Source organism: Falco biarmicus, chromosome 8 (assembly GCF_023638135.1).
Source record: "Falco biarmicus isolate bFalBia1 chromosome 8, bFalBia1.pri, whole genome shotgun sequence".
Classification (NCBI taxonomy): domain Eukaryota; kingdom Metazoa; phylum Chordata; class Aves; order Falconiformes; family Falconidae; genus Falco; species Falco biarmicus.
In genome coordinates, this window is record NC_079295.1 from 54,126,186 (window position 1) to 54,149,931 (window position 23,746).

Sequence of the window (23,746 nt, forward strand, 5' to 3'; positions counted from 1 at the left end):
GCCGCTGCTCGCCCCGTGCAGATGGGTGCTCTCTGCACACCTGGGGGCAATGGGAGCCTGTGGGGGTCCCACAGGGTGTCCACTGGATGGCACGGGCCAGAGAGGCTTCATTAGCTCTGAGAGGTAGCACTGGGCCCTGCCTCAGTTTCCCCATCTTTGCCATGCAGGTAATTGTGGGGAAACAGTTGCTGTCCATAAAATGCTTTGAAAATGAAAAGACTCCCGCTGTTGTGTTATTAATAATAATAATCTCCAGGCTTTATCACTGAAGCTGCTGCTGGAAATGGAAGTTTCTTATAGCCACAAATGGTTGAGCTTGATTTAGGGAGACGTGGTTTATATGAGTAAAATCATTGTAAATAAAATTGGTTCATTTACTCCTGCACTAAAGCAGGCAGAAGCAATTACCAGTGCAATATTGCCAGCTCCACCTCCGTCCCCAGCCCCTTTCCACAGCAGCACAAAGCTCCCAGAGCCGGGGCTGCTGCTGCTGGGAGGTCTCCCCAAGCCCCTGGCAAGCCCTCACAAGGGGCCCTGCACGCCCCTGCTGCCTCACCCAGGAGCCCGGGGACGGCTTTTTGGGCAAAAAGCTGGGCAGCCTCAGCACACAATGGTGGTGGTGCTGATGGCAGGGAGGGCATTTGGTCCACCTGATAGGAGACACCAGGACAGGAAGGTTTTGAAGACGACCAGAACAGGCAAACCCAGAGCTGGCCCGTGGCACAGTGAAGGTGAGACCCTTGCTGTCCCCTTGGAGAAACCCTGCTGACTCAGCTCTTGCAGAGGTGTCCCATGCCTTGCCGGCCTCTTTGGGACTGCTCAGTCCTGCTACATGCCTGAAAATTGTGCCAGACAGGCAAATAGGAAATCAGAGCACCACAGACACCAGGAAAGGTGTTTGCACCTTGACCCACGGGGGTATACCCTGCTCCCCGTAGGGTCCCCACCACTTCTCCTTGTTCCCTGCCCAAATCTCTGTATTTGTGATGCTGAAGGTGAGGCTGAAGGTGCCCCCTTTGCATGGCCATGTTAAAGGCAGGGAAGGCATTAAGGAGCCCAGGGTGAGATCCCGCTTTCTTGCAGTTGTACCCAGGGTGTTTTCCAACCCAGAAGTAAATACACAGACCACCTGAGCAGAGGGGGACGGGACACCCTCATCCCACCCACCCCATCACAAAGCCCTAGCCTCCCCCAGCACTGGGTGCTGTGGCTGCAGCAGGAAAGTCCTCCCCCCTGTGCCCCCATGGGGCAGCAGTGACAGATGCCACCTGCTTCAGGTCCCACGTGGCTTTAGCTCCTGGGAGAACCCAAGGGTTGGTACTGAAACAGGGCTGGAAAAGAAAAGGAAACAAAGAGCATAAAATGATCTGCTAGACTCCAATTCACTCTCAGGGGTGCAGAGGGCGCCTCTGCCACATACAGCACCAAGAATCATACAGAGCTGCAGTATAGAGATCTTTCTATGTATATATTTATAGGTATGTATATATTTATAGTGCACTGCATTTAAAACAGCCGGGCCTGCTTCTTCAGCTCATTCCTCTTCCACAGGGCCAGGCGGTCGAACTCGGCGATGGTCATGCCAAAGATCTGGTAGAACTCCTCCTGGGAGAGGTGCCGCTGGGGAGAGACAGGATGCTGAGCCAGGGCTGGGGACTGCGGCCACCACCCGGGGCCAACAGTCACCACGCAGGCCGTGTGGCTGCAGTGGGGTGGGAGGGCACATGAGAGGGTCTGATGGCACCCGCTGTCTGGCTGGGTGCAATGGGGTGCTACAACCCCCAGCAGTGCACACTTGGGAGGGGGGGAGCACCTGGCTCCCTCCTGCTCCTGCCCAACACACTCATGCTGATGGCACAGGAACAGCTCTGCCCGACCAGCAGAGCAGCAGGACCACCGTGACAGTGTGCTGGCCCATGAGTACCCCTGGGGAGCTATGGGGATGCTCCTCACACATCCACAAGCCCCTTGCAGCCCCATGCTGCCTGCCAGGGCTAAGGGGACACCTTGTGGGATTGGGTCCCTCTGAGCCCCGAGGAGATTGTCCCTGGTGGAAAAGGCTCTCCTCACCTCTAACCGAGTCCTGTCCACATCTTTGGGCAGCTGGTTCCTCCCCCTCGTCTTCACCAGAAGCAGCTCATAGGGGTATATCTGCACAGGGACAGGAAGACCACGAGGTAGCTCTGGAGCCAGAAGAGGACAGCTGGGGCACACCTGGGCACAAGGTCATAGGGGCCACCAGGGTAAAGCCTCCTCCTGCCATGTTTAGCAGGGTCTGGGTGGCACAACTGCCTCCAGGGCTTGGACGGGACAAGGCAGAGCAGGGACTTGCTCTCAGGGTGACCCTAATCCACCTTGAATCACCTTGGTGGCTCTGGAATAACCTGCTCACTCTGAGAAACCAGGAGTGACCCAGGGGCAAGTGTGAGTAGGGAACCACCAGCACAACCACCCTTCTCTGTTCCTCAGCCAGGAGACATTTCTGCTTGGCCAGGTGCTTGGGACCCCTGCAGCAGGGGAAAGACTCTGGTCCAAGCCCCACAGTCCTGGGACAGGGCTGTCAGGAGTGGGGTGGAGGTAAGGGCATTGCAGGCACAGGGCAAAGCTTCCTCCTGAAGGGCCTGGGGACACCCGGACATGTCCGTGGGACTCCCTCTGGGTGGTACTTGCACCTCCAGCTGGCAGCTGCTTCTTGGAGCAGAAGCATCTTACCTTGTACTCTGTGGGGAGAGAAAAAGACAAGGGAGACATGAGCCACACTGACCCCTCCACTGCCAGGATCCTCCCCCTGGGGCTGTGGGGACCCCTACTTCTCTCCCCACTTGTCCCCCCAGCCTGGAACTCATTTTCCAGAGCTGCCTACTCCAGTAGGCAGCCCCATGGTGTCTGGCTCTGTGCCTACAGGGTCCCCTGCCCACACTGCTCCCCAGCCCTGCCGCACCTTACCTCGCATCCCCCAGTTGACGGCGTTCGTGCTGTCATAGTGGAAAAGCTCAGCACTGGGAGGCTGCAGGAGGGACACAGGGAGGGAGGAGTAAGAGGGGGTTCCCTCCAGACACTCAGCATGGCATCTCCCATGTCCCTGGCATGGGGAAGGCACCCCCCCTCCCAAAGCAGAACCCACTCCCCACACCTGGCAGCAGGGAAACTGAGGCATGAGGCAGTGAAGTGATGAGCCCAGGTCACATGGAGGCAGGACCAGGGCTGCTGACCCCCAGCAATCGCTGCCCCAGGGTATAAAGCTCTTGTGCTGGGAAGCAACACCAGCATCCCTCTGAAACGTGCTCTGCAGGATGTTCAGGGCAGGCACCCCTGTCCTGCAGTGCCTGGACAGGGCACTTTGGTCCCCAGTAAGGGTCATTTTGGATTGGCACAGAGCAGCAGTGACAGCTGGGGTGCAGAGAAGGGGGAAGCAGGACACCCTAGTCATGAAAGGGGAGCACTGGGGGCTTTGAGGAGCCTGGGGAGAATAAGGAAGGGTGCCGAGATGCCTGGCAGCAGCAGAATGCAGGCAGAAGACACTTACCCTGTGCAGCCCGTTCCTCCTGTAGGCAGGGAGGGAGGCTGACTTAGAAATAAGGGGATCTGCAAAAAAGCCACCAAAGTGCATAAGGGAAAATGCAGGGGTGAGCCCCACACCCTGGAAGAGCACCCACTGGGTCACCCTACCCCTGTGCTCCCACATCGCTACCCAGCTCCGCATTCACCCAGCTCTGTCTCCTTCCAGCTCCAACTCATTTCCAGCCTGGCTTCCTCCCATGCTGATATTCCTCTTCCCAAAATCCCTTTCCCATGGCAGCCATCCCACCTCACCCTTCAGTGCAACAGTCTCCTCTTTCAGTTTCTCCGTCTTGCCCTTTCCTGGCACTGCCACCAGCTCTGCCCTGGTTCAGCTCTACCCTGTCCCATCCTTTCAGCTCCTTTTTCTCTCCCTTTTTTCCCTTCCTGGTCCCAGCATCTCCTCCAGCTCAGGTTCTTGGACCCCACAGCCACAGGAGACCAGCCGTGGAGGGCTGCAGGCTCACACACTCACCGCTGTCAGCCAGGTAGTGCGTCCGAGGAGCTGCAAGGAGAGCAGAGCTGGGTGTCAGGGAGGACCAAGTGCCCCGTGCCATGCAGAGCTGCCTGGCTGCCAGTCCATGGGTCCTCCTGGGAGCCCAAAGGGGCTGAGGGGCCCCCTGAGCATCTCCAAACAGCCTCAGCAGTTCCACGAGGGCAGATGTGCCATGAGGAAGGAGAGCATGGAGCGGGCAGAGGCATCTGTTCTGCCAGATTCCCCAGTATGCCCAGCCCACCCTGCAGCCCTGAGGGAGAGGGGCTGGGTGCCCTGGGTGCTGTGCAGCAAGAGCAGCTCAAGCAAGGAAGGCAACCCTGGGGCCAGTCAGCAGGTCTGGGGGGCCAGGAGGTCCCAGATGTGCCATTAATGAGGAGGTACACATGCATGAGCCCAAGAAAGGTCAGAGCAAACCTAGTGTGGCTGTGCTGTGAGATTCCCAAGGGACCCTTCAACCTCGCCTTGAGGTGCTTCACCAGGCTGCCCGGACAGGCTGCAAACACCCGCCGGGCGATGCCCAAACCTAACCAGGGCACAGAGGATGGATGGAGCCCTCCAGAGAGGAAAAGAGCCTCTGAGGTCCAACTCTGGTGCCCAGCACTTCTCCCACACCCCTTCCCAGTGCCCTGTTCTTCCTTCTCCACCCCAGCAAACTTCCTGCAGGGGCTAGAGCCATGCCGGCTAGGACAGACAGACGGACAGGGTCATCCTTACAGCCGTTGAGGGAGCCCTCATAGCCAGCCGTGTGCAGGGCTTCTCTGCTGCTGGCTGAGCTGCGAGGGGGTGTCCAGGGGTCTGCGTAGGAGCTGGACCGAGCCTTCATCTCCTCCCTCAGGATCAGCCTGCCGATGCCACTCTGGATCTGGGCAGGGGGAAAAAGCTGCGTCGCACCCCTCCTTCCCCTGTCTGGCCCTCCATGACAGCTGGCACATGGTAGCAGGGCATGGCACCTCCCAGCATGGGCTCAGCATCTCCCATTTGCTCCCCCATCCCTGGGGACAAGCTGCTGGGGTGGGGTGACTCGGCAAGGGGGTGCACTCCCCCTCCTTCAGACCTCACGTTGGGGGTGGCCAAGGGGGAAGAGATGACAGAGGGCAGCAGGGATGGTGGTGGCCCCTTCTTGGGTGCCAGAACTGGCTGGGTCTCCTCCCCAAAGCCAACCGCCGGCAGGGGCAGCTTGCTGCTGGCTCTCCCACGTAAGGCTGCGGGCAGGGAGATCACTCACCTTGTGCATGCTCCGGTCATACCCATCCTCCTCGCCTCCTGATGAGAACCTCCGGGCGCGGGGGGCTGCAAGGAGACATGTGGGGGGTCAGATGGGGACAAAGGTGGAGGCAGGTGGGGAGGAGACAGTCCCCAGCTGCATGGGGACAGCCGAGTCCCAAGGGCTGCTAGGATTTTGGTGTCACTTTGGCAGGTATCTTGGCCCAACTCCACCTTCAGGTGCAGACCCAACTCAGGGCATGGTTCCCTCCCAGGGAACGACTGGGTTTGGGGGCAGGAATGGGTTTCCCTTTCCCCCAGCCCTATGGGGGGCTGTTACCTTTGGGGGAGCCTTGGAAGGACCAGTACTCTGACTCGGAGTGGTAGTACAAGTCTGGGGAATAGGCAGGGCTGTACTTGGATGACTGTGCGATGTCTTCGCTGGTTTTGCTTTTCGTGGCTGCAGGGGGGTTGTCTGCAAAAGGAGCAGGCAGAGCTGTTACAACAACCCTGAGTCCTGTCAGCAGGACTTGCGAAGATCCAGCCCAGGATGAAGGCAAAACCTCTTCCCTCCTCTCTCCCCAGTGGCCTCCAGCAGTTTATGTTCGGGACAGCATGGAGCAGAGCTGGGAATAATCCCTTTTCAAAATGCTGACACCTCCTGGAGACAAGTGTGCAGAGGCAGACAGTAGGGATGGTGACAAGCAGAGGGGCTGTCACTGATGTGGCTGTGAAAGGACCTGAACAACTCGGCACCACCGCAAGCTCTGGCTCCTGCACAGTGCTCACCCCAATACCACCAATGCCACTAACCTCACCATGCCCCTGTGCCCCAGGCTGTCCCATCTCCCAGAGGGCTATAACTGCACAGGCAGGAGGGGACGGAGGCTCAGTCCCAGCAGGGAAAGGGCTCTTGGTGGGTCAGTGCCAGGGGAAGGCGGCAGTGGGCTGTGCAGCCGTGGGGAGCAGAGGGGTGACCCCAGCAGCTCCAGCTCTGGCTGGGGCTCAGTCCCCATGGCAGGGCCACACAGAGCTCTGCTCAGAGTGGGGACTGAGCCTTGGTGGCACATGTAAGAAATGCGAGTGAGCTCTGCTCCTTTCTCCCAGATGCCAGAAGATTTGCAGGGGAAAGAACACTCAGGACAGGCTGTGTGGCAGAGCCATCCCACCACCTCAAGCGGGCACAGGGGACCCTGCACATGGCAGGTACTTACAGCAGCGGGTGCAGCCAGCAGCAGGGCAGTAGGAGTCAGGCAGGTGGGAAGGAAGAGCCCAGGGAGAGAGAGGAGACACAGTTACTGCTTGAGGGGAGCTGCTATCCCTCTACGCACAGAAGCAAGCAGGGATAGTGCAAGCCAGCCCCGCTGAGAGATACCAACTGCCCTCCCCTTTTGCCCATCCCTCAAGACCCCCAGGCCTGTTTCACCCCAGAGCATCCATCCGAGATGGGTTGTGATTCTTCTCCAAGGCTCCACATGAAACTGCAAATGACCACCTTCATCCCTTTCTCGAGGCTGCTCTGGCTCCTGGCATCAGCAAGCAACAGCCACCCTTGTCTCCTCTGGCATCCCTCCATGGCCTCGCTCCCCCTCCCACAGCTGTCCCTGGTGCCAGCACCACTGACAGCCTTTGCCTCCATCCCTTGCAACACAGGTGTGGTCCAAAGCTTCCTTTTTCTTGCACTGAACCCTGCACTCCGCTGCCTGGAAGGGAAGCAGGAGCATCAGCCCAGCAAAGCCCAGCACCCCAACACCTTGCCTTGATGCTGGCTCCCATCTCCCACCCTGCCCCTAAACACCATTCAGCCAGAGCAAGCCCCACGCTGGTACCCCGCCCCACCTCCCCCACGGGGCAGAGCCCCACTGCAGCCAGCACATCATACCGTGTCGCTTATAGATGGGGGGTTTCCGGTAGATGTTACTCTCGCCAGCAGCTGGTGGAAGAAGAAAGAAATAAAGGGAGGAAAGAAGGAAAGAAGGGAGGAAGGGGAGGCCAGCGTGGGCATGCTGAGTGGACAGGACGGAGGTCCTGCAGGAGACACTACCCCCTTGCCATGTTTCCATCACACAACCGCCTCTGGGTCCACGCATTCCACGGGAGCGCAGCACCGGGCCAGGGCCAGGCAGGCTCCCGGAGGGCAGCAGGATCACGGTCCCAGGGCTGCCCTGGGGCAGGGGTGCACACAGAGAACATGCAGTGAGAGCCCCAGCTCAGCATGCACCGTGGGGCGGTGGGTGCTGCCAGCCCCGGGAGGGACCGGCACAGCCAGGGACCACCGGCCACCCCTGCCAGCCAGCAGCAATGCACCCACGGCTCATGCTGGCACGGTTTCTCAGGGTTGCCAGCGCCTGGAAGAACCACCTGTGAGCTACCTGGGGCGAAACAACATCAGCCAAAGCCTCTTTCTGCAGCAGAGAGAGAAAAGAGCAAGCTGGGAGGGGAAGCGAACTGGAGCCTGGTGCCGAGAGCTACAGCCCCTGTGCAGGGGCCAGGCAGCAGAGCTGGCGGAGCAGGGAGGGGGCCATCCATAAACCACCGACCGTCAGCGGGAGGGCAGGGCAGGGCAGGCAGCAGGGCCGAACCCTGGCTAGGATGGGGTGGGAGCAGGGGACCATGGTGGAGAGCCTCTGGGTGTCCTCACGGTGCTGTCCCAGGGCATCAGCTATACACTGTGGAGGAGGACAAGGGCAGTGGGAGATGCCTACAGCTGAGCACGGCGGTCCGGGGCTCTGGCCCCCCTGTGCGTACTGAAGGATGGATGGGCAGCTCTGCCTGCTTCCCTCCCCACTCTCCCTTTCTGCCCACTCCGTCCCCGTCCCCGTGGGCTCTGCGTGGCCGGGAGCGGGTGGTGGCCCTTACCTGGTGGCCCCCTGCAATCCCTGCAGAAGGGGAGCAGGCATCTGGCAAGCCCAGAAGACTCTGGGGGGAGGGAGCAGCGGGCCCTAGGGGGAGTATAAAATAATCATCTGTAGTGGATGGGTGTGCAGAAAGGCCTCCAGCAGACACGCTTTGGCTCATGATCTTGGGGAGGAGGCAGGGGAGAGGGGTCAGGCTCTCTGCAGGGGATTCATCTTTGTGTGAGGGTGGAGGAAGGTCAGGGAAGAGGAGGGACAAGAGGGACGTTGCAAGGATCAAGCAGACTCTGGGCAGCTCTGGGACGTCTGGGTGGTGATGGGGAGGGAGGAGGGTTCAAGCTGCAGGTCCTGTTTATGGATGGCCTCTACCAGGGGTAGATCCTGCTGCCAGCTGGCTCTAGGCAGGCGGTGGAGCTACGCATGCGACACAGCGGGGACGGCACATGCGGGCATGCCACAGACACGGCGCTTCCCCAGGGACCGGTGTGCTCCAGAGCCTACCTGGGATGTGGAAATGCTTGGGTGCTTGGTATGAGGTTGGAGTGGAGGACCTCACATCTAACTGGCTATAGTACGGGGAGCTGCGCCCGCTCTCCGTGCCTACGCGGGTGCCGAGCAGAAGCAGCATAAGTGACCAAGGGAGAGAACAAGAGGCAGAAGAAAATGGGTGTTAAACGCAGCAGTGTTAGAAGAGCCGGGGGCAACCCATGTGGTGGGGGTGACAAGGATGTGTGCCGGGCCGTGGTCCAGGATGGGGCGTGATGGAGCAGGGTGAGATTTCCCGCATCTCTGGAAGAAGGTGGGATGCAGAGGAAACCCCATGTGCAGGTGCTATTACAGAGCAGCCCGTCGCCCCACTGCTGGCGAGAGGGAAGCCGAGCATGCTGCAGAGGCAAACGGTGATGGGCCCTTGGCGGTGCAGCGTGGGGGTAACTTGGGGAATGCGGGACCTCCGGACTTACTGACCTTGGATTTTCCCAGTTGTTCCTCCCCATCTCCAAAGGACAGGAGATACGGCACAGACACACTCTGCTTCCCCCTGACATGCTCCAGGGTGTGCACGTGTGTGTGTAAGAACCCGCCTTACAGCACTGGCTGGGCACAAGCGCTCTTGTGCATGCCTCTCCCAGAGCCACCAAGCCAGCCGAGGGGTTTTCACTGGACCTGGGGGTCCCCTCCTTCCCCACCCCATCCTCTATGAGCCTCAGCTCAGGTCTGAGCCAGGGCACAGCCCCCTCAGCCTCTCCTTGCTACTTGTAAGATGAAGAGTCAGGGGAACCAGAGGGTGCACACAGCAGGATTGCTCAGTGCCCCACAGCTCCTATTGCTGTCAGCTCTCCGTGGATGCCTTCAGGCCTCCTGCCTGCTTGCCAGAGGTGGGACCACTGAGGTCCCCTTGGAGAAGCAGGGGACAGTTTGGTGATCCCGGCTCCACTTGGGGGTCTGAGCTTAGCCCAGCCTGGGTTTGCAGCTGACGTCCTCACCTGAGCGGTAGAAATGATGGGGGGACCTCGGGATGGTGGGGGACATGCCCTGGCGGCTGTAGGTGGGGGAGTCGATGTAGCCAGGGCTGGAGGCTCGCCTCTGCCGCATGTCAAAGCTCTCGTAGATGTCCTGGGGACAGGGAAAAGCATGGAGAGAAGTGGGGTTAGAGCTGGCGAGATGAGGGATGAGGCAAGTCAGTGTTTTGGCAGCCCTGAGGGAGGTGTCCCACGGATGGGGGTCCCCATGCTTGTGACAGCTCAGGAGGGTGCATGCTCTGCGGTGTGACATGCTGGGCATCATGTGTGTCCTCCACAGCTGGAGCGCGTCCCCAGGCTGCTCTGCCTCCCTGCTGCCAAAGTGCAGGCAACAAAGCCCAGGGTTTGGGACCAGGTGACAAAGTCCAGCCAGAGGCTTTCAGGCCCTTGCCTGAAGATTGTCCCCTTTCCCTGTGCTTGTTCCCAATTGCTGGTGTCCCCTTCCACAAGGAAAAAGCTGCACCCTGGGTGCTCTCTGCCAGGGAAGGCTTGCATACAGCTCTCCCTGGGGCCCAAAGCACAGGACCCTCCTGGACAGGGTCCCCCTGTCTCCCCACACCTCAGGGCAGCACCTGGGTGGGGGGACATTCAGCAGAGCCCCAGCATCCCTGGGCAGAGGGATGCTGAGCAGCAGCGGGTGACAGACCCCCCAGTGCCTGCCGAGGGCATTACCTGTGAGTACGGGGAGAGGGTCCCCAGGGACTGGAGGCAGCAGGAGGCAAAAGGGGGAGAAAGAGAGACAGTACACAGTTAAGGGGAGCAGTGACAGACTGGTGTCCCTCAGTGGCTCGTTTTCCCCATGTTACAGCCTAATCACAGCTGCCAGGCTGCAAAGGTGGCTGCTGGCACAGCCAGAGCCAAACTGTGGCAGGATGCTGGGCAGGGAGCCCCCGGCCAGGAGGGGAGCTGGCGTGAGGATGGCCTTTCCTCTATCAGTAGCCTGGACCCCTTCTTGGAGACCTTGCTGGAGCAGCTGCAAGCGGGACAAGGTGGCTGCTGGCCCCATAGTACTACACAGCAGGCCATGGCAGTGCCAACTGCACCATCACCGCGTGGGCTGGAGGAAACCAGACTTGGGACAAGCCTTGGGACTGGAGACTTAAGAGATGCTGCTGCTGGCCATTGCAAAGTCCTCTTCCAAGTCTCCCATCTCTGTGTGAGCTGCTCGTTCCTCTTCCATGGAATTAGAGAAATCATTCAGCAGTTCCAGCCTGCCTGGGGGAGCAGGGCAGGGCAGTCCTGCGCCACATGCTGCTTGGGCATCATCTTATCACGTTTGCAAAAATGCACTGACCAAGCCCACTTCCCCTGGCTGCGGGGACAGCACCCAACAGGGGCAGCCTTGCCATGCTCCAGAGATGCCATGCTGGGGCTGGGTGGCCAGGAGGATTGCCTGCCAGGGGCCAGGCTTTGGGCTGAGCCTGCTGGCTGGCTGTCCCTCCACCCCAGATGGATACATGTGTGTTAAGTGCTCTCCTTGTCTCCTGCTGCATGCCATGATGGGCGAGCTCCCTACCACATCACTCCTGAGGGTGACATCTCCTCCTGCACAGCACTGCCTGTCCCTGCACGTCAGGTCTGCAGCACAGGGCGCTGCCATCAGCTGATAAGGTCACTGGTTTCTTTCTTACTCTCCAGCAGCAGCATCAAGTTTTCCCTTCCAGCCCAGGCCTTCTTCCCAGTGATGGGGAGCCTCCAGGAGAGGTCTTACTCCCACTCCTGCCTCCCTGTAGTATTCCCACTGGAGTGAGCAAACCCACATGCAACTTTCCTCGTTGCCCCAACCTGGGGCTTGGCTCCCTGCGCAGCCCGGCATCGGGCGTATTGAGACTCAGTACCTCCCCATAGCTATATCTCTCCAGTGTCTCATCCGACGTGTATCTGTGATAGGGCTCGTAGGAAATGAGGTCAGGACGCTGCACTTCATAGATGGCTTTAATCTTGGGAAGAGCTGCCAGGTCTTTGTAATTAAGGATCTCATTATCCACTTTAGCCTAGGGAGAGGGAGAGACAGAGACAGAGAGACAGAAAGGAAGAGGAGGAGAAAAGGAAGGGGAGGCTGGAGCGTACAGTGTGGAGTCAGCTCAGAGCAGACAGAGCCCATTGCCACCCCAGCAGCAAGAAGAAGTAAGAGGAGATGCCCAAGAGGCAGCAGTGGGAAGGGGCAGAGGAGCTGGGAGGGTGGGACCGTGCTCCTCCGAGCACTCCTGGGCAAGGCAGCACGGTTTGTCTGTGCTGTCCTCAAATGCTGGGCTTGTCCCTGGGGGACGCTTCACACTGCAGAGCAGCACCAGGAACTGCCACACCTTTCCCTGGGGCCAGAGCATCCATCCTGCAGAGCTGTACTTACGCAGATGACACGGTTTGGGGAGCCGATGCTGGAACCGGGGGGCGAGATGGAGGTTTCTGACGTCCTCCTGTGCTGTGGAGGCAGAAAGGTGGAGGACACGTGAGAGCACGGTGAGGAGGGACCCCTGAGCAGGCACAGTGCTGGGTGCAGCACATTGTTGGTTTTGGGGCTGAATTTCACCCAAGGCCCAGTTTCTCTGCCCTTTCATCCACCTGCTGCCAGTGCCCATGGCTGTTGCAGGCTGTCCTGCCATCCAGCTTTGCGCCCTGGCCTCTCTTGGGGCCAGATCTGGAGTCGGGTGAGTGGCCTGGCCAGACCAGCTGGCAGCTGTCCCCATGGCCAGCCAGGAGCAGAAAGGGAGCGCACAGCTCAAGGGGTGTGGGGGGCTGGTGGGGGGACTGCTGTGCCCCCTCCCTGGCTGTGGCATGGGCTGGCGTCAGCCAGGAGGTAGGTCCCCGCTAACAGCCTTGGCCATGGCCACCCACCAGCCTCCGGGCAGTGGGGACAGAGTTTGTGCCAGCCTCGGGAAGCCACCCTGGGCTTAGACACTGCCACAACAGTTCACTTCCAGCAGGGACTCAGGGGCAACATCACCTGGGACGTGCCACCTCTGAGAGATGCTGCCTACCTTTAGTTTCTTCTCTGCCCTGGCTGCCTGCTTGCAGATGGGGTGCCACACTTCGGAGCCTGCAACGCAGCAAAGGGAAAGTGTTTCAGCTCTGCACGCAGCTCACACCTGCTGCTAGGGACTGTCCAGCTCCACCTGCCATGGGGAGTCCTGTCCCATCCCTGCATCCCTGCTGCCTCCAGCACTGACCTACAGCCCGCGGTCCCCTGGGGGGGATGCGGCAGCGCTCTGCCCAGCAGCAGCTGCACTGAGCAACCAGTGTTACAGGAGCGCAGTGCCTGTGTGCTGGGGGGGCAGCTCCTGGGGGGCCCTGCAGAGGCAGGAGGTAGGAACTGGGGTCTCTCCAGGAGGAGCAGAGCAGCATGGAGGCGGTGAGCCCCAAGGATGAGGGGCTCACCTGCTGCATCCCACCAGCTTTCCCAGGTGCCTTCTCTGCTATAGCACGGCCACAGGCAGGTAGCCATTGGGAAGGCAGGGCAGCGGGGACTGGGTGTCCGTACTGAGAAATGAAATGGCTCCCAAGCACTCAGATGTAGTGGCCAACACTACTAAACTTTGACAGCAAACCCAGGTGTGTTTTCGGTGCAGCCCAGCCAGTGCTCAGCCAGGCAGCTCCTGCTGGTTAAACTGGGGTAACACCGAGCCCAGGGCATCCACAGCCCTCCACACCCTCCAGGCTGGAACCAGCAAAGCCACCGAGCTTTGCCCAGGTGTGCCCCAGGATGGATGCTGAGCACAGCCATCATCCTGCCCATGACAGGGCCTTGCTGGGACCCCCACTCTCACTCACTCTCAGTGCACAATTCCCCCTTTGCCACCTATGGGATCATTAGTGACTCAGGGTGGCGGGTAAGCACAGGTTACTGACAAAACAAACCCTCCCTCTGTGCTGGAAATAGCCCCTAAGGCAGCTCCAGGCAGGAGGAGCTCCTGCCGAAACCAAACCCAAACTGTCTGGCTGTGCCAAGTGAAAGCCTAACCCCTCTGGTGCTGCTTGCAGTGAGCCCCTGTACACAAAGCCCTGCTCAGGCAGCTGCCCAGTGCAGCACCACGCCAGCACCCACTGCAGCAGGCACCCACCAGCCAGTGCTGTGCACCCACGGCGAGCACACTGAGCTGCATCAATTGGAGGAGACAGCTGTAAACACAGGGAAAAAGATGAAAAATAACTCAGCTAAAGCCCAGCTCCTACACACTTCAGGACAGCGTGCCTGCAGTTCCCACCGCTTATATTTCCAGCTGGCCAGAGACAGCTAACGCAGGGAACATGGGGCCCTGGTGACTGATGTGCTGCCTTCCCAGTCCCCCTCCGAATCTGGATGGGTTTGGTGCTCTTGGATCCTCACAGTACCCCCCCAAAGGCTTGGTGTGCTGATAGTAAGGAAAAAATGGATGCGGGGAGTTGGGGACAGTGGGGAAGAGGTCCCCTGGGGCTGGGGAGCGTGGGGAGCCAGGCACCCTGTTCCCATCCCAGCCTCTATTAGCTGGGCACAGGCCAGGGACACATCCAGGCATGCCCGCCCATGCTCCCTCTCTCCTGCGCAGGGAGACTTGCAGGGAGCAAAAAGCTGCTGACAAGGAACAAAGTTTCCTCCAGCTCAGCGGCAGGGAAGCTTTCATGCAGAGAAATTATCACTGCACAGCCCAGGAAGAGCGCAGGGGCTGGGGAGCAGCAGACAAGGGGGTCTCCTCTGGCACTACTGCACAGAGGGACCCTTTCAGCAACGATCACTGTAAGGAGCCAAACTCCACACGCCTCCGCAGCCAGCACACCTCTGCAAGGCCCCGCTGGTCTGTGCCCTGACGCGGGGCAGGGCAGTCCCTCCTTGCTGCAACGGGATGCCTACCTGTGAGGTACATCTCCTCTCCTTCTGTGAACATCTGGTGGCAGCGGACACATCTGGCACAGGTGGGGTGGTAGTGTTTCCCTCCTGCCTGCAAGGGTGAGCAGAGAAAAGGGGCCCCTGAGCAAGGCAGGACATGGTGACCTGCTCACGTCCCTGAGGACAGGTGGCCCTGGCACCACTTGCTGCTGCAGACAGTGACAAGGTGAATGGGACAAACTGCCCAGGGTGGCCTCGGAGCCCACTGCAATACATGGAAAACACCAGAGACCACTTCATCACTAACACTTCTGACCTGCTGGACTAAGAGTCTGACTGGGAACCTTCTGCTGTCCTTGAACCATCCAACGCGCAGGAAAACAGATCCAGGAGGTACCCCTAAAAACCTCACCCTAATAAATCATCTTTGCACTCTGGAAATAACCGAGACCCTCTGCAGTAACACTCAGCCAAGCAGCCATGCTTTATATTAGCTCCTTCCCTCTACAGCTTTGAAGAGAAAGAGCAAATTTGGCCCAGGATGTCAGCAGGGAAGCGGTAAAGGGAGAAGAAGGGCCCCAAAGATAAATCTCACTAAGCACAGGCTTCCTCTTGCTGTCATATCCTCCCTGGCTACCATTGCCAGCGCCTCTCCCTCAAGAAACTTTTCTCCTTCTGTGAAGCCATGCCCAAACTTCAGCACTAGCGCCACGCTGTTCCTCAGCTGAGCGGGAGCTGGGCTGCTCCCTTTGCTCTTTGACAGGGATAATAGCTTTAATTGGTAGCTTGTTTCCACTCAAAGTGTCTGCTAGCATTTCAATTATAGGCTTGTTTTCTGGGCTGGGAGGCAGGAGCTGGCTCAGGGTAGGAGGAATCTGGGCTGCACAGTTAGAGCTCAATCCCAAAGGACATTTCACTCCCATAATAATCCAAGAGAAGAAGGAGGATAATTTAAGGCGGCAGAGGGAAGATGAGGCTCTCGCTGATAAAAGGGGGTTATGATAGAGGGGGCTGGAACTGGTTTGAAACAGGGAGGATCATCAGGAAAATTTGCTGCGAGGATAACTGAGAATCTGCCAGTTGATTGCACACAAAAATCAACCTGGAATTCAGTATCTTTGGGGTGCAGATGGCAGCCAATGGCTTTTCCCCTCCAATTTATGCCAAAACTGAGTGGAAGGTTTTAGGGCAGGCGGGGGAGGTGAGTGGGAGAGTTTGGGCCCCTCTACCTTTCATTGCAGTGCACCCCAATCCAGGGAAGGGACAGCCCTGCACCCTGGCCCAGCTGCAGTGCCCCATGGCAGGAGCTTGCACTAAATGCTTCACCAGCCTGAGCAAACACATCCAGGCTATACAGATTCTAAACCAATTTTACTCCTAAAAACCTCGTCTAGAATCTCCAGTGTTGCTGACATTGTGCCAATGGGCTCATCATGTCTCACGCCCATTGCCCCAGGGAGGTGACCCACCGCCCCACCAAGGCAGAAGCTCCCCAAGGATGTCCAGTTCCTCCTGCTCTGCCTGAGCCCCTGTACACAAAGCCCTGCCTGGGCAGCTGCCCAGTGCAGCACCACGCCAGCACCCACTGCGGCAGGCACCCACCAGCCAGTGCTGTGCACCCACGGCGAGCACACTGAGCTGCATCAATTGGAGGAGACAGCTGTAAACACAGGGAAAAAGATGAAAAATAACTCAGCTAAAGCCCAGCTCCTACACACTTCAGGACAGCGTGCCTGCAGTTCCCACCGCTTATATTTCCAGCTGGCCAGAGACAGCTAACGCAGGGAACATGGGGCCCTGGTGACTGATGTGCTGCCTTCCCAGTCCCCCTCCGAATCTGGATGGGTTTGGTGCTCTTGGATCCTCACAGTACCCCCCCAAAGGCTTGGTGTGCTGATAGTAAGGAAAAAAACCCCTGTATACATACATATTTTCCTATCTAGACTACATGGGCTGCTGTCACAGGTCAGACTGCCAAAAGGGGATGCTTTTCAGATCTGCGCGTGGATGCAGGGGGAGGCTGGCAGCTCCCCCAGTGGTACCAGCCAGTCCCAACTTTCATTTCAATGCAGATCTCCAAAAGCCACCCAGCATCTCAACACCCTCCACTCCTCCTCGAGGAACAACTCTCCAAACCAGGCACCAACCTTGTTCCTTTTACATTGGTTAATATTACAGCTCATAAAAGGCTGCGAGGGAAGAGACCTGCTCGTTATCACTTGGGGTCCCTTAAAGGCTCATTAATCATCCAAGCCTGGCTGCACAGCTCAGAGCAGCTGGGAAAGCCTGGAGGCTGCCGGGGTAGCATGAGAAGGCTCCTTAAGGCCTAAAATTATTTAAAGGCACCCTCTCCATTTCACGCTTTGCCAGAGAAGACAATTAAAGCCTCTGGTTTTACAGATCTTTCAATACTGCCAGCAGGTGCATAACCGGGGAGGGTGGGGAGCACGGGCTCAGCCCTGGCCGCAGGGAGGGAAAGGGTGCCTGCAGGTTTCATGGTGCCTGCAGGTTTCATGGTGCCTGCAGGTTTCATGGTGCTTGCCTGCCAGAGCCCTCCAGCACCCAAACCCTATGCTCCTTTCGGCTCTGTGACAGCACTTACAAGGAGGTGGCACCTCGGCTCTGCCCGTGGGGACACCAGTTCCAAGGCATGTGGCTTCCAGCCCATAGTGTCCCACTGCACAAGGAGGTCTTCCATGTCCAGGCACGGGTGCGGCACACAAGATGCTAATGTGAGATGATTACAGTCCAGAACATCTCGTGGGATTCAGTCATCTTCTTCCCATGGCCCAGTATGGGTGGGCAGAGCTGGCTGGCCCCTCCAGCCAGGAAAAGCCTATGTTGGGAGCAGAGCTGGGGAGGGAGGGCACTGGAGGAGGTGAAAAGACCTAGAGCTATTGCCAGAAGAAGAGCCAGGGCAGATGGAGGTGAGGCAGAGCAGGGAGGTTTGTTCCCTCATCACCGCCCCAAGACCATCTCCAGCTTGCAGCCAGGCTGCTGGTACCCCCACATCTGTCACGCCCTGCAGAGCTGCTCTCTGTCCATCCCCTTAGATGTGCAGCAGCAGGAACGTCCTACACTTGTCCTGACTCTGATGTGGTTGCACTGAGCGAGGAAAACCCCGAGAGCAGTGCAACAAATGGCTCAGAGTCAGCAGTGCCCGGTGGTGCCAGCCAGGTCCCCTCTGGCTCCTCTCACCCACCCTCACACACTGAGCATCCCACTAACACCCAGCCTGATTGCCCTGCCCGGATGGCTGAGGATGCTCTGTCCTGGCAGGGGGTTATCAGGGACCAGACTGCTCAGGGGAGCAGTGGCAGGGATTTGATGTCAGGGGAGCCTCTGGCTTTGCCCTGCTCTATTCAGACTTTTGCTGACCAAGTGACCCCATGATCCACCAGCCCGTGGCAGCCGCTGCAGTGCTGAGCTCATGCTCACAGAAGCCAGCGCTGGGACTGCTGCTGAAGCCCAGAGTCAGCAGAAAGCCTTCACAGGCAAAGGCCGCTCCCTGAAGAGGGGGGAAGATGCTGGAGGGCTCTTGCTTCACGAGAGGCTCCCTGGCCAGGCTGGATGCTCTTAGGCCAGCCCCACTGGCAGGACCAGAGCGGGTGACCACTTCTTGGTAGGCTGTGAGTGAAACAGGCTGGAGATGTCCTGGAACAGCTCTCAGCAGGCTGGAGATCTACACAGCCACCGCCACTCCAGCCCACAGCACCTGCTGTCTGGCTCACTGTGGAGCCACAGACCCTCCGATTTTGGGATACAGCTTCCTATTGCTGCTGTCTGCAGGTGGCAGAGGTGTGGGTGCCAATGCTGCCCTGGGAGCACTTCTCTCCTGCTCAGCCATGCAGAAGGGAAGGTCTCGGGAGTAACTGAGCACGCTTTCAGCCAGTGCCACCACAGCCCAACTCCATAGTATCACTAGGGGGTCTAAAAATCACAATTGGCTTCATTCTAACATATTTCTCTACGCCTCCAGAGCCTTTAGTTTAACCTCAGATCAGAACTTCTGGCTTTCCCCCTGCCCCTGCAAACACTGGGCTAGAAACAGAAAGCCTGACGGGACACCTCACCTCCAGGAGCAGGGACCAAGCCAGGACCTGACAACCCGACGACAGGAAGCACCAGCCCTAACAAACTTCTCTGTCCCTCCCCAACAACAACCCCCACTCCCCTCACTGGCTGTGCAGCTCCACTGTCACCCAAAACATGCTTCAAGGCCACCTGCACCCACGCCTTGCTGTGGGATCCCCGTGGGATCCCTGCACCCCTCGGAGGCTCTGCCAGAGCAGATCCTGCTGGCCAGCCACGTGATGAACAAAGCTGCTGCTGGATGTGGCCCAGGGAGGGGGACCCCCTGCTCTGGTTGTTGCCCTGCAAAGGGGTGTGCCATGGGGATGGCTGCCCATGGGCAGGGTGCTGCAGCCCCTCACATGGGCTCCGCAGCGGGCAGCCGTGCTGGATGCGTTTCCAAGGCAACAGGCAGGCTGCCTGCACAGGGATGCTCAGAAGGCAGGCTGGGGTGAGCATGGTGGGGACACTTCAGAGCTGGGCATGGTAGCAGTTGGTTAAGGCTAGTGTCCCCACATCCTGGACTCCAGACATGTCCCAGCAGACCCAGGCCACTGTGTGCTCTGGCTGCTTCTCGAGGTTCAGTACCCAAGCCATCTCTTTAAAGGTCTGCAGCGTGGTGGTGCTCCTTCCTGCCCCCACCCTCCAGAGAAGGTGGTCAGACTGTCTCCACACACCCACTGCAGGAGAAGCCATGACCCCAAAAAACCATGACAAGTGTGTAGGACGATGAAACCCCCACACCAAGAGCTAAGGTGTGCACCTCTGGGCAGGACACATGTGGTCCCTATTACAGACTAGTGCAGGGTGGCCACGGCCCCAGGACTCACCTCCAGGACCCTGCCGCTGATGTACCGGTTGCAGGTCTCACACTTGATGCCGAACTGGGCATGGTAGTCAGACTCGCAGTACGGGATGCCATCCCTTTGGGAGAGGGAGGAGAAGGGGGTGAGCGGTAGGTGAGCTGTGCTGGGCACCCCCTCACTGCAGCCCCAGGGGGTGTAGCTCCGCAATGGCCAGGGCAGCCAAGCCTGCCACCAGGATGGTGGCACTCACTTGCTGATGTACTCGCCAGTGAGGATGATCCCGCATGTTTGGCACTTGAAGCAGCTGACATGCCACTGCTTCTCCAGGGCCAGAAGGGACTGGCCTTGCTTGATCTCTTCCTTGCAGCCGGCGCAGTCTGGAGGGACAGAAGGGGACTGTGGGACCATTGCAGCTCCCTGGTGGGGGGCTCGGTGGTGCAGCAGGAACACCCACATCTGCTGGCCTATGCTGAGGCACCCTGGTCTTTTAACCTGAGGCACACTTCTTGCACCCAGAGGAAAGCTCTAGCCCAGAGAACCCCGTTTTCTAGGGGATGCTGCTGTTATAAACACCCTGCTCCTGAGCCCACTCCAGGGCCAGTTTCTTGGGGATGATTTCTTTATGGGAATATGCTCATTCCCAGCAAAGGAGCCAAGAGGAAAGCCTCCTGCTGGAGCTGGAACCTCCGAGGCACTGCTGGCACCCAGCCACCCTGGCGGAGCACCCACTGCAGCACAGAGCCAGGTCCCCCTGCTGGGCGATGCGCTTGAGCCAGGGTCCGTGCATGGGCTGCTGGGGCCACGCTGCCTCGGCAGGTCCCCGGGGGCTCCCCTCCGGGCAGGAGTGGTGGGAAGTGTCCGCAGTGAGCGCAGCAGAGGAAGGGCTGTGCTCTCCGGCAGCCGCGTCCGGCCCCGCTGCACTATTTACGAGACTCCCTTCCTTCCCCACCTCCCCTGGCTCCTGTTAGGGCTGGGAGCAGGAAGCACATGGGCCTCAGACCCCTGACCTTGACTCCTCCGTGTCCTCTTCTCCCCCTGGGCAGCAGGTTTGCCCACATGGGGTTTCTCCTTAACCCCGTCCCTGCTGCAGCACAGGCAGCCTGACCAGGCAGGCTTTCCCACTCAGCCCACCCGCAGGCAGCTCTGCACCAAGTCCCTGCCTGCTGGGCAATGCTAAGGGGGGAGGATTTTTGACCCCTGGCAAAAAGCAGGCTGGCCAGCTCACGTGAGCCAGGATCCATTCCCTCTGTCACACAGGTCCTGCTGGTTTTTGAGTTGCTCACAGGGCTGGGGCTTCAGGGAGAGGCTCAGCATCCTTCCTCTAGGGATGTCCTCCCTGCAGAGTGCACCAGCATGGGCTCCAGCAGGCACACCTCCTCTGCCACCCCTTCTGGGTGGCCCTGCCAGGGTCACTTGTGTCACAAGGGGCACATGCAGGCAGCAGGCTACATCTGGCAGCTGCCTATGAATAAAGCATGGTGCCCTCAGGTAACCCTGCTCTGGCTGGGGAGGAGCGCTGGCAGGAAGGGGATGGGAAGGGAGAAAGCAGCAGGAGAGAGGCAGAGCATGCAGCTGTCCTCCCCCTGCCCGCTGCCCTGGCCCTGCTATGGGAGACAGCGGGGTGCTGTCCTCTGGCTGGAGCTCATTCAAACCCCGCCACATCCCTTAACTCCATCGAGGTCACGGTGAGAGCTGGGGGGAGGCAGCTCGGGATGGCTCCCAGGGACCCATCAGCACCAGCTTGTAACTCAACCCGAACAGCCACCACCAGTGCCACCAGGGTGACGAGGACCACAGGTGACACCATGGTCCTGGGTCTGGTCCTCGCTGCACGGCTCTGCTCCAGGCACTGATGCTCCAGGAGCTGCTGAGCTCCAGCAGCAAGGGCTCCCACCCGGCCCCGTCGCAGCTCAGCCTGCTGACGTGGCAGGGTTTGGGCACCTCGGTGTGGCACAGCTCCCAGCTCTCCCTGCCTTCTGCCACCTGCCCACGCGCTGCGCTGAGACAGCGCCCCTGGGACGTGACAGCAGTAAACACGGGGCATACGGGAGACAGTGAAGCATGGATCACACGTTCATGCTGCAGTCCCCTCGCTCCAGACATGGGCTGAAGCAAGCCCTGTGTGCAGCAGCTCTGCGCTGCAGGGACACTCTACCAGCCCCCAAGCACAGTACCCACAGGATGCTCTGCAGCGGCCTGGGACAGAGAGCCTGCAGCAAGGAAAAACTGGGGGGGCGAGGGGGGACAAAGCATGGCATGAAGAGAAGGTATCCCAGCAACCAACCTGGGGTCAAAAGCAAGGCCAAATCCATGCAGAAGACCCTGTCCGTTGCTCTTGCTGAGTTTTAGCTTGGGTTCATCAGTGCAAAGGGATAAGCCTAAGAAGCCTTTCAGTGCTCATACAGGCAGTGAGTAATGCCAATGCTGGGAAAACTGGGCAAGCAGTCCTGGGGCTGGCACCCGGACACAGACACAAGGCAATACCGGGGCACTGCCTCAGAACAAACCCAGCTCCAAAACCTCGCTGCTGCCCCAGACAGTGCCCGCCAGCATGGCAGCACCTGCCCAGGTCACAAACAGGCCAAGGGAGTTTCTGAAACCAGGGGTGACCTGCAGTCCTGGCTAGAGCCAGACCACCCTCTCCTTCCTCCAAAACCTCTGCGAATGCCCGCAGCTCCATGCAGCGCTGCATGCTGGCCCTAAAGCCCATCCCATCACCCCACCAACCACCATCCAGGGGTACGTGGCCCCTCTCCTTGCAGCCATCACGTAGTGCAAGAGCAGTCAACTTACGGCTGGGCCCATGGATCTTGATGGGTTTGGTGCTGATGAGAGAGTGGGAGCAGTTTTGGCAGACGCAGTCCTTCCCACTGAACGTGACCTTGTCTCCGATGGGGAACGGCTTCCTGTGGCCAAGGAGAGGTGGGGAGGTGTGAGCTGCTCAATCCCCTCCATGCAGTGCTTGGGACTGCCTGCGCGCTCCTTCCCCAGGGGCCAGCAGGACCCGTGGTGCCAAGGAGCAGAGGGGTTCCAGGCAAGGGCTACAAGGGGAGGCAGCAAGTGTGCGTGTGTGCTGGGGCAGGAGGACCAAGGCAGGCATTAAGGCAGGTCTCCAGGCTGCAAAGGAAAGGGTTGGAGCCATTCTGTTGCATCCCAAGGGCCTCCACTAAGAAAACACAGAGGAGGTGCTTGCTGCGGTGCTGAGCAGGGAACAAGGGGCTGCGGTGCCGAGCAAGGGAACAAACAGCCCTCTCCCCAGTGCACAGCCAAGGGCTGTACAGAGCTTCTTGCAGGGGGGCATGCACCCTTGGTGGCTGCTTCAGCTCACCTGCAGGTGCTGCAGACAAAACACTTGGGGTGGTAGGTCCTCCCTAGGGCAGAGATGACTTCTCCGGTGATGAAGTCCCCACAGCTGTCACAGCGGGTCCCATAGAGTTGCTGGTAGTCATGGGTGCAGATGTACTCCTGGTTCTTAAAGAAGAAGCCCGACTGGGCCAGGTCACAGCCGCACACTGCCGGGGGAGGACACGCACCCGTCAAAGGGGCAGCAGTAGGTCCAGCCCCAGGGCTCGGCTGGGATCTCTGAGCCTACCTCTGCTGCCTCACCAGCAGTGGTCCCTGGGCATCCCTGAAGACACAGCTTTCTGCAGGCATCTCAGAGGGTTTCCCTTCCCACCAGACACGCTGGGGCCTTCCCCCAGCACCACAAGATGTCAGTGTTGGGCTGTGGCAGGGTGCAGGATGGTGCTGCCCGGACAGCCAGGGCTGGGCACTCCCAGAGGAAACCCCAGCGCCAGGAAGGGAACCCCTGCAGTCCCCACTCACCATGCACAAACAGCCTGGGAGGGCCCGTGGCATCCCCTCCTGGACCTACGGCATGTGGATGGCACTCAGACCCTCCACTTGACACTCTCATGATGTCAGGAAGCTGAGAACAGGACTGGCGCAGAGCTGGGCATGCCCTAGGGTTGGCTGGGGAGAGGTCTTCTCCACGCCCTGCTGCATGGCCTTCTCTGTGATGAGCACTCTCCACTCCCTGGCCTGGACACGAAGCTGTGCCCTAGGAACAGACCCTGGGACACACTGGGGTCGGGGCTCTCATGCTTGTTTTTCCATAGCTATCCAGCCCAATCTTGCTTCCTTCCCTGCTGTGGGAACCGTGGGTGGTGCACAGCCCATCAGAGTAATCCAAGGAGATGTGGCAAGCCCTGGCCCTTAGTGTCATTTCCCTCCTACATCTCCTCCATTCACAGAGAGACCTCGAGAGCATCAGACCCTGGAAGGCACCTCAGGAGTGGCACAGGGACCAGGTCCCGCAGCTTTTGCTCTATGCCCATCACCTGTCCTGCAAGGTGATGGGGTAGAGAGGGGAACTACAGAGCAACTGAGCACCTGCTGGCACAGCCCATCTTGGTCTGCTTTACCCTTCACCCCCA

At 59.3% G+C, this 23,746-nt stretch overlaps 1 protein-coding gene across 11 annotated transcripts in view; it reads right to left on the minus strand.

Annotated features, from left to right (window-relative positions):
- Nucleotides 1-1,449: 1,449 nt before the first annotated feature.
- Nucleotides 1,450-23,746, minus strand: part of ABLIM3 (actin binding LIM protein family member 3) — a 56,136-nt gene continuing 33,839 nt past the window's right edge. For 2 of the 11 annotated variants that reach the window (XM_056350169.1, XM_056350170.1), the window contains exons 3-22: nt 22,639-22,822; nt 22,104-22,216; nt 19,561-19,687; nt 19,335-19,428; nt 14,458-14,545; nt 12,611-12,669; nt 11,983-12,054; nt 11,471-11,626; nt 10,305-10,334; nt 9,597-9,726; nt 8,614-8,712; nt 7,140-7,190; nt 5,598-5,732; nt 5,280-5,344; nt 4,769-4,916; nt 4,034-4,063; nt 3,527-3,585; nt 2,947-3,007; nt 2,071-2,720; nt 1,450-1,620 (exon numbers count right to left, since the gene is read on the minus strand). In XM_056350169.1, the coding sequence (XP_056206144.1) occupies nt 2,389-2,720; nt 2,947-3,007; nt 3,527-3,585; nt 4,034-4,063; nt 4,769-4,916; nt 5,280-5,344; nt 5,598-5,732; nt 7,140-7,190; nt 8,614-8,712; nt 9,597-9,726; nt 10,305-10,334; nt 11,471-11,626; nt 11,983-12,054; nt 12,611-12,669; nt 14,458-14,545; nt 19,335-19,428; nt 19,561-19,687; nt 22,104-22,216; nt 22,639-22,822 (2,033 nt within the window). In that variant the 3' untranslated portion in view covers nt 1,450-1,620; nt 2,071-2,388. The remainder of the gene's footprint in view (nt 1,621-2,070; nt 2,721-2,946; nt 3,008-3,526; nt 3,586-4,033; nt 4,064-4,768; nt 4,917-5,279; nt 5,345-5,597; nt 5,733-7,139; nt 7,191-8,613; nt 8,713-9,596; nt 9,727-10,304; nt 10,335-11,470; nt 11,627-11,982; nt 12,055-12,610; nt 12,670-14,457; nt 14,546-19,334; nt 19,429-19,560; nt 19,688-22,103; nt 22,217-22,638; nt 22,823-23,746) is intronic. The other 9 variants (XM_056350171.1, XM_056350172.1, XM_056350174.1 and 6 more) reach the window with 9 other exon arrangements.